A 16071-nucleotide genomic window follows, 5' to 3' on the forward strand; every position below is an offset into this window, starting at 1 on the left:
GGGAGAGAGACATGCCAGGGGGGAGAACAGACCTGGTCTGTGGACACAGGCAGGGAGAGAGACATGCCAGGGGGAGGACAGACCTTATACCCTCTGTTATAACTACAGGTTATAACAGGAAGCACTGCTCTCTCTACCCTCTCTATAACTACAGGTTATAACTATAGGTTATAACAGGAAGCACTGCTCTCTCTACCCTCTCTATAACTACAGGTTATAACAGGATACACTGCTCTCTCTACCCTCTCTATAACTACAGGTTATAACAGGATACACTGCTCTCTCTACCCTCTCTATAACTACAGGTTATAACAGGAAACACTGCTCTCTCTACCCTCTCTATAACTACAGGTTATAACAGGAAACACTGCTCTCTCTACCCTCTCTATAACTACAGGTTATAACACTGCTCTCTCTACCCTCTCTATAACTACAGGTTATAACACTGCTCTCTCTACCCTCTCTATAACTACAGATTATAACAGGATACACTGCTCTCTCTACCCTCTCTATAACTACAGGTTATAACAGGATACACGGCTCTCTCTACCCTCTCTATAACTACAGGTTATAACAGGAAACACTGCTCTCTCTACCCTCTCTATAACTACAGGTTATAACACTGCTCTCTCTACCCTCTCTATAACTATGATACCCCAATAACGGCTCTCTGACCACCGATTCGTTGGGTCTGAATGAATTGTCCAGCTGTCTGTGCAACCAAGGCCCTTCCCGGTATACTGTACACGGTCAAGTGTTGACATAGATGGCTGTTGTTTACAGAGAATACTCCAAGAGACATGAAAGAGTCAGGCGCGAGTCTAACCTCTTGTCGATCGGACTCGTTGTTGATCCGTACGTCTGTTGTACTCAGACTTTTACAGCTTGGTGCAACTCTCACCTGAGAAAGGCTGGGACTGGGATTGAAAACATCGAGGAGGATTTCAGGAACGGGCTGAAACTCATGCTGCTGCTGGAAGTCATTTCTGGTAGGTCTCACAGCGTGTGTGTTGTGTGTGTGTGTGTGGTGTGTGTGTGTGTGTGTGTGTGTGTGTGTGTGTGTGTGTGTGTGTGTGTGTGTGTGTGTGTGTGTGTGTGTAGATCTGCGTGTACGTGCCTGTGTGTGTGTGTGTGTGTGTGTGCGTGCGTGGCTATTGGTACCCACTGATAGTTAATCTGAAAGATGTGTCCGATTCGTCATTGCAGCAACAAGCCTCCTCTTCCTCAGGTGAAAGACTTCAATAATACAGCCACACGTCTCCTCTTCCTCAGGTGAAAGACTTCAATAATACAGCCACACGTCTCCTCTTCCTCAGGTGAAAGACTTCAATAATACAGCAAGACGTCTCCTCTTCCTCAGGTGAAAGACTTCAATAATACAGCCACAAGCCTCCTCTTCCTCAGGTGAAAGACTTCAATAATACAGCCACAAGCCTCCTCTTCCTCAGGTGAAAGACTTCAATAATACAGCAACAAGCCTCCTCTTCCTCAGGTGAAAGACTTCAATAATACAGCCACACGTCTCCTCTTCCTCAGGTGAAAGACTTCAATAATACAGCTACACGTCTCCTCTTCCTCAGGTGAAAGACTTCAATAATACAGCAACACGTCTCCTCTTCCTCAGGTGAAAGACTTCAATAATACAGCCACCAGCCTCCTCTTCCTCAGGTGAAAGACTTCAATAATACAGCCACACGTCTCCTCTTCCTCAGGTGAAAGACTTCCCAAACCAGACAGAGGGAAGATGCGCTTCCACAAGATAGCCAACGTCAACAAAGCTCTGGAGTACATCACCAGCAAAGGAGTGAAGCTGGTCTCCATTGGAGCTGAAGGTATAATATAGTCCTATTTCACCACAGCTGAAGGTGTATTATAGTCCTATTTCACCACAGCTGAAGGTGTATTATAGTCTTATTTCACCACAGCTGAAGGTATAATATAGTCCTATTTCACCACAGCTGAAGGTGTATTATAGTCCTATTTCACCACAGCTGAAGGTTTTTTATAGTTATATTTCACTACAGCTGAAGGTGTATGATAGTCCTATTTCACTACAGCTGAAGGTGTATTATAGTTCTATTTCACCACAGCTGAAGGTGTATTATAGTCCTATTTCACCACAGCTGAAGGTGTATTATAGTCCTATTTCACCACAGCTGAAGGTGTATTATAGTCCTATTTCACCACAGCTGAAGGTGTATTATAGTCCTATTTCACCACACCTGAAGGTGTATTATAGATCAAATCAAATCAAAACAAATCAAATCAAATTTATTTATATAGCCCTTCGTACATCAGCTGAAATCTCAAAGTGCTGTACAGAAACCCAGCCTAAAACCCCAAACAGCAAGCAATGCATGTGAAAGAAGCACGGTGGCTGGGAAAAACTCCCTAGGAAAAACTCCTGAGAAAGGCCAAAAACCTAGGAAGAAACCTAGAGAGGAACCAGGCTATGAGGGGTGGCCAGTCCTCTTCTGGCTGTGCCGGGTGGATATTATAACAGAACATGGTCAAGATGTTAAAATGTTCGTAAATGACCAGCATGGTCAAATAATAATAATCATAGTAGTTGTCGAGGGTGCAACAGCACGTCCGGTGAACAGGTCAGGGTTCCGTAGCCGCAGGCAGAACAGTTGAAACTGGAGCAGCAGCATGGCCAGGTGGACTGGGGACAGCAAGGAGTCATCATGCCAGGTAGTCCTGAGGCATGGTCCTAGGGCTCAGGTCCTCCGAGAGAAAGAAAGAAAGAGAGAATTAGAGAGAGCATATTTACATTCACACAGGACACCGGATAAGACAAGAGAATACTCCAGATGTAACAGACTATTTCACCACAGCTGAAGGTGTATTATAGTTCTATTTCACCACAGCTGAAGGTGTATTATAGTTCTATTTCACCACAGCTGAAGGTGTATTATAGTCCTATTTCACCACAGCTGAAGGTGTATTATAGTTCTATTTCACCACAGCTGAAGGTGTATTATAGTTCTATTTCACCACAGCTGAAGGTGTATTATAGTCCTATTTCACCACAGCTGAAGGTGTATTATAGTTCTATTTCACCACAGCTGAAGGTGTAATATAGTCCTATTTCACCACAGCTGAAGGTGTATTATAGTCCTATTTCACCACAGCTGAAGGTGTATTATAGTCCTATTTCACCACAGCTGAAGGTGTATTATAGTCCTATTTCACCACAGCTGAAGGTGAATTATAGTCCTATTTCACCACAGCTGAAGGTGTATTATAGTTCTATTTCACCACAGCTGAAGGTGTATTATAGTTCTATTTCACCACAGCTGAAGGTGTATTATAGTTCTGTTTCACCACAGCTGAAGGTGTATTATAGTCCTATTTCACCACAGCTGAAGGTGTATTATAGTCCTATTTCACCACAGCTGAAGGTGTATTATAGTTCTATTTCACCACAGCTGAAGGTGTATTATAGTCATATTTCACCACAGCTGAAGGTGTATTATAGATCTATTTCACCACAGCTGAAGGTGTATTATAGTCCTATTTCACCACAGCTGAAGGTGTATTATAGCTGAAGGTATATTATAGTTTACTACAGTCCACAAAAACACTACAGTAAATTCTACAGTATACTAAAATCTGCAAAAACACTACAGTAATTACTATAGTATTATACTATATAATTACTATAGTGTATACTACAGTTTTCTTTGATCTATACTATGTTAACTGTAAGTACTACTGAATACTACTGTAAATACTCTAGTATTTATACCATATTATAGTATAATATTTTATTTATGTGTGACATTGAACATTGCATATCATTTGAATGCCAGTATATTGTACTTATTGGAGGAATCGGAAACACACGGACCTGGTCGATAAAGACCAGGACTTCTCCATGACTACTCCATTACTGACCTGTTTCTCCTGCAGAGATTGTGGACGGCAACATTAAGATGACTCTGGGAATGATCTGGACCATCATCCTGCGCTTCGCCATCCAAGACATCTCAGTGGAAGGTTAGATAATATAGTCATGTAGTTATAGTGTATAGTAGGTTATATGGAAGGTAATACAGTCATGTAGTTATAGTGTATAGTATGTTATCTCAGTGGAAGGTTAGTTAGTATAGTCATGTAGTTATAGTGTATAGTATGTTATCTCAGTGGAAGGTTAGATAATACAGTCATGTAGTTATAGTGTATAGTATGTTATCTCAGTGGAAGGTTAGTTAGTATAGTCATGTAGTTATAGTATGTTATCTCAGTGGAAGGTTAGTTAGTATAGTCATGTAGTTATAGTATGTTATCTCTATGGAAGGTTAGTTAGTATAGTCATGTAGTTTAAAAGTGCTTCTTAGTACAGGACTAGTCTGTGTCTGGGAAACCGTCCCGTAATGAATGTGGCTGTCGTAGAAGAGCAGCATACAGCCCATAACATGGACCTTCAGAGTGTTTGATAGAGCCAGGACTGTACGCTTGTCACAATAAACATCACCATGTTCTCTCCTGTAGAAACCTCTGCTAAGGAGGGTCTTCTTCTGTGGTGCCAGAGAAAGACTGCCCCCTACAGGAATGTCAATGTCCAGAACTTCCACGTCAAGTGAGTCCGTTTACTGAGTGACATTCAAGTCCCCATCACAGCCTTGTAAATGGTCGTCTATTTGTCTGTGTGTTTTTAATATTTTATAAAAAGGGGTTTTAAAAATACATTTCTGAATATAAAGTAAAGGAATCAACGTTTTGTCAGTGATGTGTTATCATCCTTCAGACATTTACATTCCCGTTCTCTGTCTGCAAGGAGAGAGAGAGAGAGAGAGAGAGACAGAGAGAGAGAGAGAGAGAGGAGGAGAGAGAGAGGAGAGAGAGAGAGAGAGAGAGAGAGAAGAGCAGAGAGAGAGAGAGAGAGATGGAGGAGAGAGAGAGAGAGGGAGAGAGAGAGAGGGAAAGAGGAGGAGAGAGAGAGAGAGAGAGACAGAGAGAGAGAGAGAGAGAGGAAGAGAGAGAGAGAGAGGAAGAGGAGAAGAGGAGGAGAGAGAGAGAGAGAGAGAGGAGAGAGAGAGAGAGAGAGAGAGAGAGAGAGGAGAGAGAGAGGAGAGAGAGAGAGAGAGAGAGGGAAGAGGAGAGCGAGATAGAGAGAGAGGGAAAGAAGAGGAGGAGAGAGAGAGAGAGAGAGGGGGGAGAGGAAATATGCGTGTTAATTCAGTGTTTATCAGCAGTCCAGCCAGTCCAATAAATGCTTACGTTTCCCCATTTAAGATCAGGGCTTTAAAAAGAACACTCAGCTTTGCCATTCATTGGTTGTGATTAAATCTGATAAAGGCCCAGTGCAGTCAAAATGTTGTTTTTTTCCCCCCTGTGATTTGTATCATATTGAACAACAGCTGATGAAACTAGCACTGTAAAAGTGTGAAAACATTTGATCAGTGTTATTTCCTGATAGTTGATTGGTTGAAAGTAAAATCTACACAGAACCTTCTAATCAGCAGGTTTCCATGGGCGGGAGTCTCGGCTTGCCTGGTGACATCACCAGGCTGTAAATTGGTTAATAGACCAATAACAAAGAGAGTTCCAAACCTATCTACCAATAACAGCTAGTTTCCAGTTTTCCTCTCCTCGTTCAGACCATTCCCAGAGAGTCCTAGCCAAAATCTGCTTGAGAATTTATTTTTTTTGCAACAACAAAAAAAGCTATTTTTGTCAATTTCAATGGAAAACTATTACAGTAAGGTTCTTAATTGTTACCCAGAAATGAGTTGACATTGATATAAAAACGGCTGCATTGGGCCTTTAACTGCTGGGTAGAAGCCTCTTCCCTGACCGATCAAAGTGCATTGATGTCAGTCTGGAGAAGCACAACCATCCATTTGACTGAGTTCTGCAGCAGAGAGAGCAGTCTAATAGAAAGGCTTGTACTCTTTACTGATGATTTGTCGACAGAGATGGTTTGTTTACCTTTCTACCGGTTGTGGCTGGATAGAGTAGACCTACAGCTCCAACTAGTGGTCGTGCCGGGGACAACAGTTGTTAACAACTGCAGTTAACCCTTTTCCTAACCTTAACCTCATTCTCCTATCCTGCCATGTTAATTCACCTAACCTGCCATGTTAATTATCCTAACCTTAACCTCATTCTCCTAACCTGCTATGTTAATTATCCTAACCTTAACCTCATTCTCCTAACCTGCCATGTTAATTCACCTAACCTGCTATGTTAATTATCCTAACCTGCTATGTTAATTATCCTAACCTGCTATGTTAATTATCCTCACCTGCTATGTTAATTATCCTAACCTGCTATGTTAATTATCCTAATCTGCTATGTTAATTATCCTAACCTGCTATGTTAATTATCCTAACCTGCTATGTTAATTATCATAACCTGCTACGTTAACCTCATTATCCTAACCTGCTATGTTAATTATCCTAACCTGCTATGTTAATTATCCGAACCTGCTATGTTAATTATCCTAATCTGCTATGTTAATTATCCTAACCTGCTATGTTAATTATCCTAACCTGCTATGTTAATTATCATAACCTGCTACGTTAATTATCCTAACCTGTTATGTTAATTATCATAACCTGCTATGTTAATTATCCTAACCTGCTATGTTAATTATCCTAACCTGCTAGGTTAATTATCCTAACCTGCTATGTTAATTATCCTAAACTGTTATGTTAATTATCCTAACCTGCTATGTTAATTATCCTAACCTGCTATGTTAATTATCCTAACCTGCTATGTTAATTCTCCCTAACCTGCTATGTTAATTATCCTAACCTGCCATGTTAATTATCCTAATCTGCTATGTTAATTATCCTAACATGCTATGTTAATTATCCTAACCTGCTATGTTAATTATCCTAACCTGTTATGTTAATTATCATAACCTGCTATGTTAATGAATTAACCTGCTATGTTAATTATCCTAATCTGCTATGTTAATTATCCTAATCTGCTATGTTAATTATCCTAACCTTAACCTCATTCTCCTAACCTGCTATGTTAATTATCCTAATCTGCTATGTTAATTATCCTAACCTGCTATGTTAATTATCCTAATCTGCTATGTTAATTATCCTAACCTGCTATGTTAATTATCCTAACCTTAACCTCATTCTCCTAACCTGCTATGTTAATTATCCTAACCTGCTATGTTAATTATCCTAACCTGCTATGTTAATTATCCTAACCTGCTATGTTAATTATCCTAATCTGCTATGTTAATTATCCTAACCTGCTATGTTAATTATCCTAATCTGCTGTGTTAATTATCCTAACCTGCTATGTTAATTATCCTAACCTTAACCTAATTCTCCTAACCTGCTATGTTAATTAACCTAACCTGCTATGTTAATTATCCTAATCTGCTATGTTAATTATCCTAACATGCTATGTTAATTATCCTAACCTGCTATGTTAATTATTCTAAACTGCAATGTAAACAAATCCTCAGTATCACCACACCTGCACCTATCAGTCTGAGAACCAATGAACACAAAGCTTTAGTAGGAAGTCAAATTTAATTGGCCCTTAACCTTAGAAGACTGTTAGATAAAGGCATTTTAATTGGTTGTTGATGTGGCGGCCCGCTGTGACGATATGATTCTCTCCCCCTGGTTGGCTGTGAAGCTGGAAGGACGGCCTTGCGTTGTGTGCCCTGATACACAGACACCGTCCTGACCTCATCGACTATGCCAAGCTCAACAAGGTCTCTGTCTGCTGTGGCCTGAGTCCGATGCATGCTGGTCTAGGACTGGCTCAGTGCCAGTCTGTTTGTGCCAACTCCTTGTCGCTCATTGTCATGGTATGATGGCACAAATAGACTGGCACTCTGGCTGGTCTGGTCCAAGACCTGGGCTGAAGTGCATGACGGGAGATGCAGCCGCCAGCCACCACACTAACCCAACTGCCCTGTTTACTACATAGAGATTCACATGTTCAAGAGCCCTGTTTACTACATCGAGATTCACTCAGGGTTAGCCCATACCAACAGGGTTTGCCCAGGGTTAGCCCATACCAGAGCAGGGTTAGCCTTGACACTGGAGAGCAGAACAGGGTTAGCCCATACCAGAGCAGGGTTAGCCCATACCAGAGCAGGGTTAGCCCATTCCAGAGCAAGGTTAGCCATGACACTGCTGAGCAGAACAGGGTTAGCCCATACTAAAACATACTAAAGCTATAACGAATGTAGAAACTGATATATAATGACTGTAGAAACCGAGCTATAACAACTATATAAACTGATATATAATGACTGTAGAAACCGAGCTATAACAACTATATAAACTGATATATAATGACTGTAGAAACCGAGCCAGGAGAAAAAGCAACAGGAAATGGGAATTATTATGTGGATTATAATTAACGGACATTTTTGTAGGGGTTGATACATTATTTCATTGGGCAAATCAAGTCTGACAATTTAAAGTGGAAATTACAAACTTTAGAAGCTTTGTTAAACCTTGAATACACTACAAGTTTGCATTTCCTGCTGCGCCGGGAAATTCTCTGCGACAACAGAATGATCAAATTAAGATAGTAGATCTGTAGCTGTTGGTAATCCACAAGGAACACCTGGTTGGTACCATCTGGGATATTAGAACACCTGGTTGATACCATCTGGGGATATTAGAACACCTGGTTGATACCATCTGGGACATTAGAACACCTGGTTGGTACCATCTGGGGATAGAACACCTGGTTGATACCATCTGGGATATTAGAACACCTGGTTGATACCATCTGGGGATATTAGAACACCTGGTTGGTACCATCTGGGATATTAGAACACCTGGTTGGTACCATCTGGGATATTAGAACACCTGGTTGGTACCATCTGGGATATTAGAACACCTGGTTGGTACCATCTGGGGATATTAGAACACCTGGTTGATACCATCTGGGATATTAGAACACCTGGTTGGTACCATCTGGGATATTAGAACACCTGGTTGATACCATCTGGGATATTAGAACACCTGGTTGGTACCATCTGGGATATTAGAACACCTGGTTGATACCATCTGGGATATTAGAACACCTGGTTGATACCATCTGGGATATTAGAACACCTGGTTGATACCATCTGGGGATATTAGAACACCTGGTTGATACCATCTGGGATATTAGAACACCTGGTTGATACCATCTGGGATATTAGAACACCTGGTTGGTACCATCTGGGATATTAGAACACCTGGTTGGTAACATCTGGGATATTAGAACACCTGGTTGATACCATCTGGGATATTAGAACACCTGGTTGATACCATCTGGGATATTAGATCACCTGGTTGGTACCATCTGGGATATTAGAACACCTGGTTGGTACCATCTGGGATATTAGAACACCTGGTTGATACCATCTGGGATATTAGAACACCTGGTTGATACCATCTGGGATATTAGAACACCTGGTTTGTACCATCTGGGATATTAGAACACCTGGTTGGTACCATCTGGGATATTAGAACACCTGGTTGATACCATCTGGGATATTAGAACACCTGGTTGGTACCATCTGGGGATATTAGAACACCTGGTTGATACCATCTGGGATATTAGAACACCTGGTTGGTACCATCTGGGATATTAGAACACCTGGTTGGTACCATCTGGGATATTAGAACACCTGGTTGATACCATCTGGGATATTAGAACACCTGGTTGATACCATCTGGGATATTAGAACACCTGGTTGGTACCATCTGGGATATTAGAACACCTGGTTGGTACCATCTGGGATATTAGAACACCTGGTTGGTACCATCTGGGGATAAAAGAACACCTGGTTGATACCATCTGGGATATTAGATCACCTGGTTGATACCATCTGGGATATTAGAACACCTGGTTGGTACCATCTGGGATATTAGAACACCTGGTTGGTACCATCTGGGATATTAGAACACCTGGTTGGTACCATCTGGGGATATTAGAACACCTGGTTGATACCATCTGGGATATTAGAACACCTGGTTGATACCATCTGGGATATTAGAACACCTGGTTGATACCATCTGGGGATATTAGAACACCTGGTTGATACCATCTGGGATATTAGAACACCTGGTTGGTACCATCTGGGATATTAGAACACCTGGTTGGTACCATCTGGGATATTAGAACACCTGGTTGGTACCATCTGGGATATTAGAACACCTGGTTGATACCATCTGGGATATTAGAACACCTGGTTGATACCATCTGGGATATTAGAACACCTGGTTGGTACCATCTGGGGGTATTAGAACACCTGGTTGATACCATCTGGGATATTAGAACACCTGGTTGATACCATCTGGGATATTAGAACACCTGGTTGGTACCATCTGGGATATTAGAACACCTGGTTGATACCATCTGGGGATATTAGAACACCTGGTTGATACCATCTGGGATATTAGAACACCTGGTTGATACCATCTGGGATATTAGAACACCTGGTTGGTACCATCTGGGGATATTAGAACACCTGGTTGATACCATCTGGGATATTAGAACACCTGGTTGATACCATCTGGGATATTAGAACACCTGGTTGGTACCATCTGGGGATATTAGAACACCTGGTTGGTACCATCTGGGATATTAGAACACCTGGTTGATACCATCTGGGATATTAGAACACCTGGTTGATACCATCTGGGGATATTAGAACACCTGGTTGATACCATCTGGGATATTAGAACACCTGGTTGGTACCATCTGGGGATATTAGAACACCTGGTTGGTACCATCTGGGATATTAGAACACCTGGTTGATACCATCTGGGATATTAGAACACCTGGTTGATACCATCTGGGATAATAGAACACCTGGTTGATACCATCTGGGATATTAGAACACCTGGTTGGTACCATCTGGGATATTAGAACACCTGGTTGATACCATCTGGGGATATTAGAACACCTGGTTGGTACCATCTGGGGATATTAGAACACCTGGTTGGTACCATCTGGGATATTAGAACACCTGGTTGGTACCATCTGGGATATTAGAACACCTGGTTGATACCATCTGGGATATTAGAACACCTGGTTGATACCATCTGGGATATTAGAACACCTGGTTGATACCATCTGGGATATTAGAACACCTGGTTGATACCATCTGGGATATTAGAACACCTGGTTGATACCATCTGGGATATTAGAACACCTGGTTGGTACCATCTGGGGATATTAGAACACCTGGTTGATACCATCTGGGGATATTAGAACACCTGGTTGATACCATCTGGGATATTAGAACACCTGGTTGGTACCATCTGGGGATATTAGAACACCTGGTTGGTACCATCTGGGATATTAGAACACCTGGTTGGTACCATCTGGGATATTAGAACACCTGGTTGGTACCATCTGGGATATTAGAACACCTGGTTGATACCATCTGGGATATTAGAACACCTGGTTGGTACCATCTGGGATATTAGAACACCTGGTTGGTACCATCTGGGATATTAGAACACCTGGTTGGTACCATCTGGGATATTAGAACACCTGGTTGATACCATCTGGGGATATTAGAACACCTGGTTGGTACCATCTGGGGATATTAGAACACCTGGTTGGTACCATCTGGGATATTAGAACACCTGGTTGGTACCATCTGGGGATATTAGAACACCTGGTTGATACCATCTGGGATATTAGAACACCTGGTTGATACCATCTGGGATATTAGAACACCTGGTTGGTACCATCTGGGATATTAGAACACCTGGTTGATACCATCTGGGATATTAGAACACCTGGTTGATACCATCTGGGATATTAGAACACCTGGTTGGTACCATCTGGGATATTAGAACACCTGGTTGATACCATCTGGGATATTAGAACACCTGGTTGGTACCATCTGGGATATTAGAACACCTGGTTGGTACCATCTGGGATATTAGAACACCTGGTTGGTACCATCTGGGATATTAGAACACCTGGTTGGTAGCATCTGGGATATTAGAACACCTGGTTGGTACCATCTGGGATATTAGAACACCTGGTTGATACCATCTGGGATATTAGAACACCTGGTTGGTACCATCTGGGATATTAGAACACCTGGTTGATACCATCTGGGATATTAGAACACCTGGTTGGTACCATCTGGGATATTAGAACACCTGGTTGGTACCATCTGGGATATTAGAACACCTGGTTGGTACCATCTGGGATATTAGAACACCTGGTTGGTACCATCTGGGATATTAGAACACCTGGTTGATACCATCTGGGATATTAGAACACCTGGTTGGTACCATCTGGGATATTAGAACACCTGGTTGATACCATCTGGGATATTAGAACACCTGGTTGATACCATCTGGGATATTAGAACACCTGGTTGATACCATCTGGGATATTAGAACACCTGGTTGATACCATCTGGGATATTAGAACACCTGGTTGATACCATCTGGGGATATTAGAACACCTGGTTGATACCATCTGGGGATATTAGAACACCTGGTTGATACCATCTGGGATATTAGAACACCTGGTTGGTACCATCTGGGATATTAGAACACCTGGTTGGTAACATCTGGGATATTAGAACACCTGGTTGATACCATCTGGGATATTAGAACACCTGGTTGATACCATCTGGGATATTAGATCACCTGGTTGGTACCATCTGGGATATTAGAACACCTGGTTGGTACCATCTGGGATATTAGAACACCTGGTTGATACCATCTGGGATATTAGAACACCTGGTTGATACCATCTGGGATATTAGAACACCTGGTTTGTACCATCTGGGATATTAGAACACCTGGTTGGTACCATCTGGGATATTAGAACACCTGGTTGATACCATCTGGGATATTCGAACACCTGGTTGGTACCATCTGGGGATATTAGAACACCTGGTTGATACCATCTGGGATATTAGAACACCTGGTTGGTACCATCTGGGATATTAGAACACCTGGTTGGTACCATCTGGGATATTAGAACACCTGGTTGATACCATCTGGGATATTAGAACACCTGGTTGATACCATCTGGGATATTAGAACACCTGGTTGGTACCATCTGGGATATTAGAACACCTGGTTGGTACCATCTGGGATATTAGAACACCTGGTTGGTACCATCTGGGGATAAAAGAACACCTGGTTGATACCATCTGGGGATATTAGAACACCTGGTTGATACCATCTGGGATATTAGATCACCTGGTTGATACCATCTGGGATATTAGAACACCTGGTTGGTACCATCTGGGATATTAGAACACCTGGTTGGTACCATCTGGGATATTAGAACACCTGGTTGGTACCATCTGGGGATATTAGAACACCTGGTTGATACCATCTGGGATATTAGAACACCTGGTTGATACCATCTGGGATATTAGAACACCTGGTTGATACCATCTGGGGATATTAGAACACCTGGTTGATACCATCTGGGATATTAGAACACCTGGTTGGTACCATCTGGGATATTAGAACACCTGGTTGGTACCATCTGGGATATTAGAACACCTGGTTGGTACCATCTGGGATATTAGAACACCTGGTTGATACCATCTGGGATATTAGAACACCTGGTTGATACCATCTGGGATATTAGAACACCTGGTTGGTACCATCTGGGGGTATTAGAACACCTGGTTGATACCATCTGGGATATTAGAACACCTGGTTGGTACCATCTGGGATATTAGAACACCTGGTTGGTACCATCTGGGATATTAGAACACCTGGTTGATACCATCTGGGGATATTAGAACACCTGGTTGATACCATCTGGGATATTAGAACACCTGGTTGATACCATCTGGGATATTAGAACACCTGGTTGGTACCATCTGGGGATATTAGAACACCTGGTTGATACCATCTGGGATATTAGAACACCTGGTTGATACCATCTGGGATATTAGAACACCTGGTTGGTACCATCTGGGGATATTAGAACACCTGGTTGGTACCATCTGGGATATTAGAACACCTGGTTGATACCATCTGGGATATTAGAACACCTGGTTGATACCATCTGGGGATATTAGAACACCTGGTTGATACCATCTGGGATATTAGAACACCTGGTTGGTACCATCTGGGGATATTAGAACACCTGGTTGGTACCATCTGGGATATTAGAACACCTGGTTGATACCATCTGGGATATTAGAACACCTGGTTGATACCATCTGGGATATTAGAACACCTGGTTGGTACCATCTGGGATATTAGAACACCTGGTTGGTACCATCTGGGATATTAGAACACCTGGTTGGTACCATCTGGGATATTAGAACACCTGGTTGGTACCATCTGGGATATTAGAACACCTGGTTGATACCATCTGGGATATTAGAACACCTGGTTGATACCATCTGGGATATTAGAACACCTGGTTGGTACCATCTGGGATATTAGAACACCTGGTTGATACCATCTGGGATATTAGAACACCTGGTTGGTACCATCTGGGATATTAGAACACCTGGTTGGTACCATCTGGGATATTAGAACACCTGGTTGATACCATCTGGGATATTAGAACACCTGGTTGGTACCATCTGGGATATTAGAACACCTGGTTGGTACCATCTGGGATATTAGAACACCTGGTTGATACCATCTGGGGATATTAGAACACCTGGTTGATACCATCTGGGGATAGAACACCTGGTTGATACCATCTGGGGATATTAGAACACCTGGTTGGTACCATCTGGGATATTAGAACACCTGGTTGGTACCATCTGGGATATTAGAACACCTGGTTGGTACCATCTGGGGATATTAGAACACCTGGTTGATACCATCTGGGATATTAGAACACCTGGTTGGTACCATCTGGGATATTAGAACACCTGGTTGATACCATCTGGGATATTAGAACACCTGGTTGATACCATCTGGGATATTAGAACACCTGGTTGGTACCATCTGGGGATATTAGAACACCTGGTTGGTACCATCTGGGATATTAGAACACCTGGTTGGTACCATCTGGGATATTAGAACACCTGGTTGATACCATCTGGGATATTAGAACACCTGGTTGGTACCATCTGGGATATTAGAACACCTGGTTGGTACCATCTGGGATATTAGAACACCTGGTTGGTACCATCTGGGATATTAGAACACCTGGTTGATACCATCTGGGATATTAGAACACCTGGTTGATACCATCTGGGATATTAGAACACCTGGTTGGTACCATCTGGGGATATTAGAACACCTTGTTGATACCATCTGGGGATATTAGAACACCTGGTTGGTACCATCTGGGATATTAGAACACCTGGTTGGTACCATCTGGGGATATTAGAACACCTGGTTGATACCATCTGGGATATTAGAACACCTGGTTGGTACCATCTGGGATATTAGAACACCTGGTTGATACCATCTGGGATATTAGAACACCTGGTTGGTACCATCTGGGATATTAGAACACCTGGTTGGTACCATCTGGGATATTAGAACACCTTGTTGGTACCATCTGGGATATTAGAACACCTGGTTGGTACCATCTGGGGATATTAGAACACCTGGTTGGTACCATCTGGGGATATTAGAACACCTGGTTGGTACCATCTGGGATATTAGAACACCTGGTTGGTACCATCTGGGGATATTAGAACACCTGGTTGATACCATCTGGGATATTAGAACACCTGGTTGATACCATCTGGGATATTAGAACACCTGGTTGGTACCATCTGGGATATTAGAACACCTGGTTGGTACCATCTGGGGATAGAACACCTGGTTGATACCATCTGGGATATTAGAACACCTGGTTGGTACCATCTGGGATATTAGAACACCTGGTTGGTACCATCTGGGATATTAGAACACCTGGTTGATACCATCTGGGATATTAGAACACCTGGTTGGTACCATCTGGGATATTAGAACACCTGGTTGATACCATCTGGGATATTAGAACACCTGGTTGGTACCATCTGGGGATATTAGAACACCTGGTTGATACCATCTGGGATATTAGAACACCTGGTTGGTACCATCTGGGATATTAGAACACCTGGTTGATACCATCTGGGATATTAGAACACCTGGTTGGTACCATCTGGGATATTAGAAC

General features: G+C 42.3%; 1 protein-coding gene across 1 annotated transcript in view; it reads left to right on the forward strand.

Moving 5' to 3' along the window:
• The first annotated feature begins 766 nt into the window (after positions 1-766).
• The window catches only part of LOC115190098 (alpha-actinin-2-like), a 28893-nt gene continuing 13588 nt past the window's right edge, over positions 767-16071 (forward strand). The window contains exons 1-5 of the mRNA XM_029748573.1: positions 767-989; positions 1713-1832; positions 3916-4002; positions 4498-4585; positions 7618-7696. Coding sequence (XP_029604433.1) covers positions 767-989; positions 1713-1832; positions 3916-4002; positions 4498-4585; positions 7618-7696 — 597 coding nt within the window. The remainder of the gene's footprint in view (positions 990-1712; positions 1833-3915; positions 4003-4497; positions 4586-7617; positions 7697-16071) is intronic.

The sequence above is a fragment of the Salmo trutta genome, unplaced genomic scaffold (assembly GCF_901001165.1).
Source record: "Salmo trutta unplaced genomic scaffold, fSalTru1.1, whole genome shotgun sequence".
Classification (NCBI taxonomy): Eukaryota; Metazoa; Chordata; class Actinopteri; order Salmoniformes; family Salmonidae; genus Salmo; species Salmo trutta.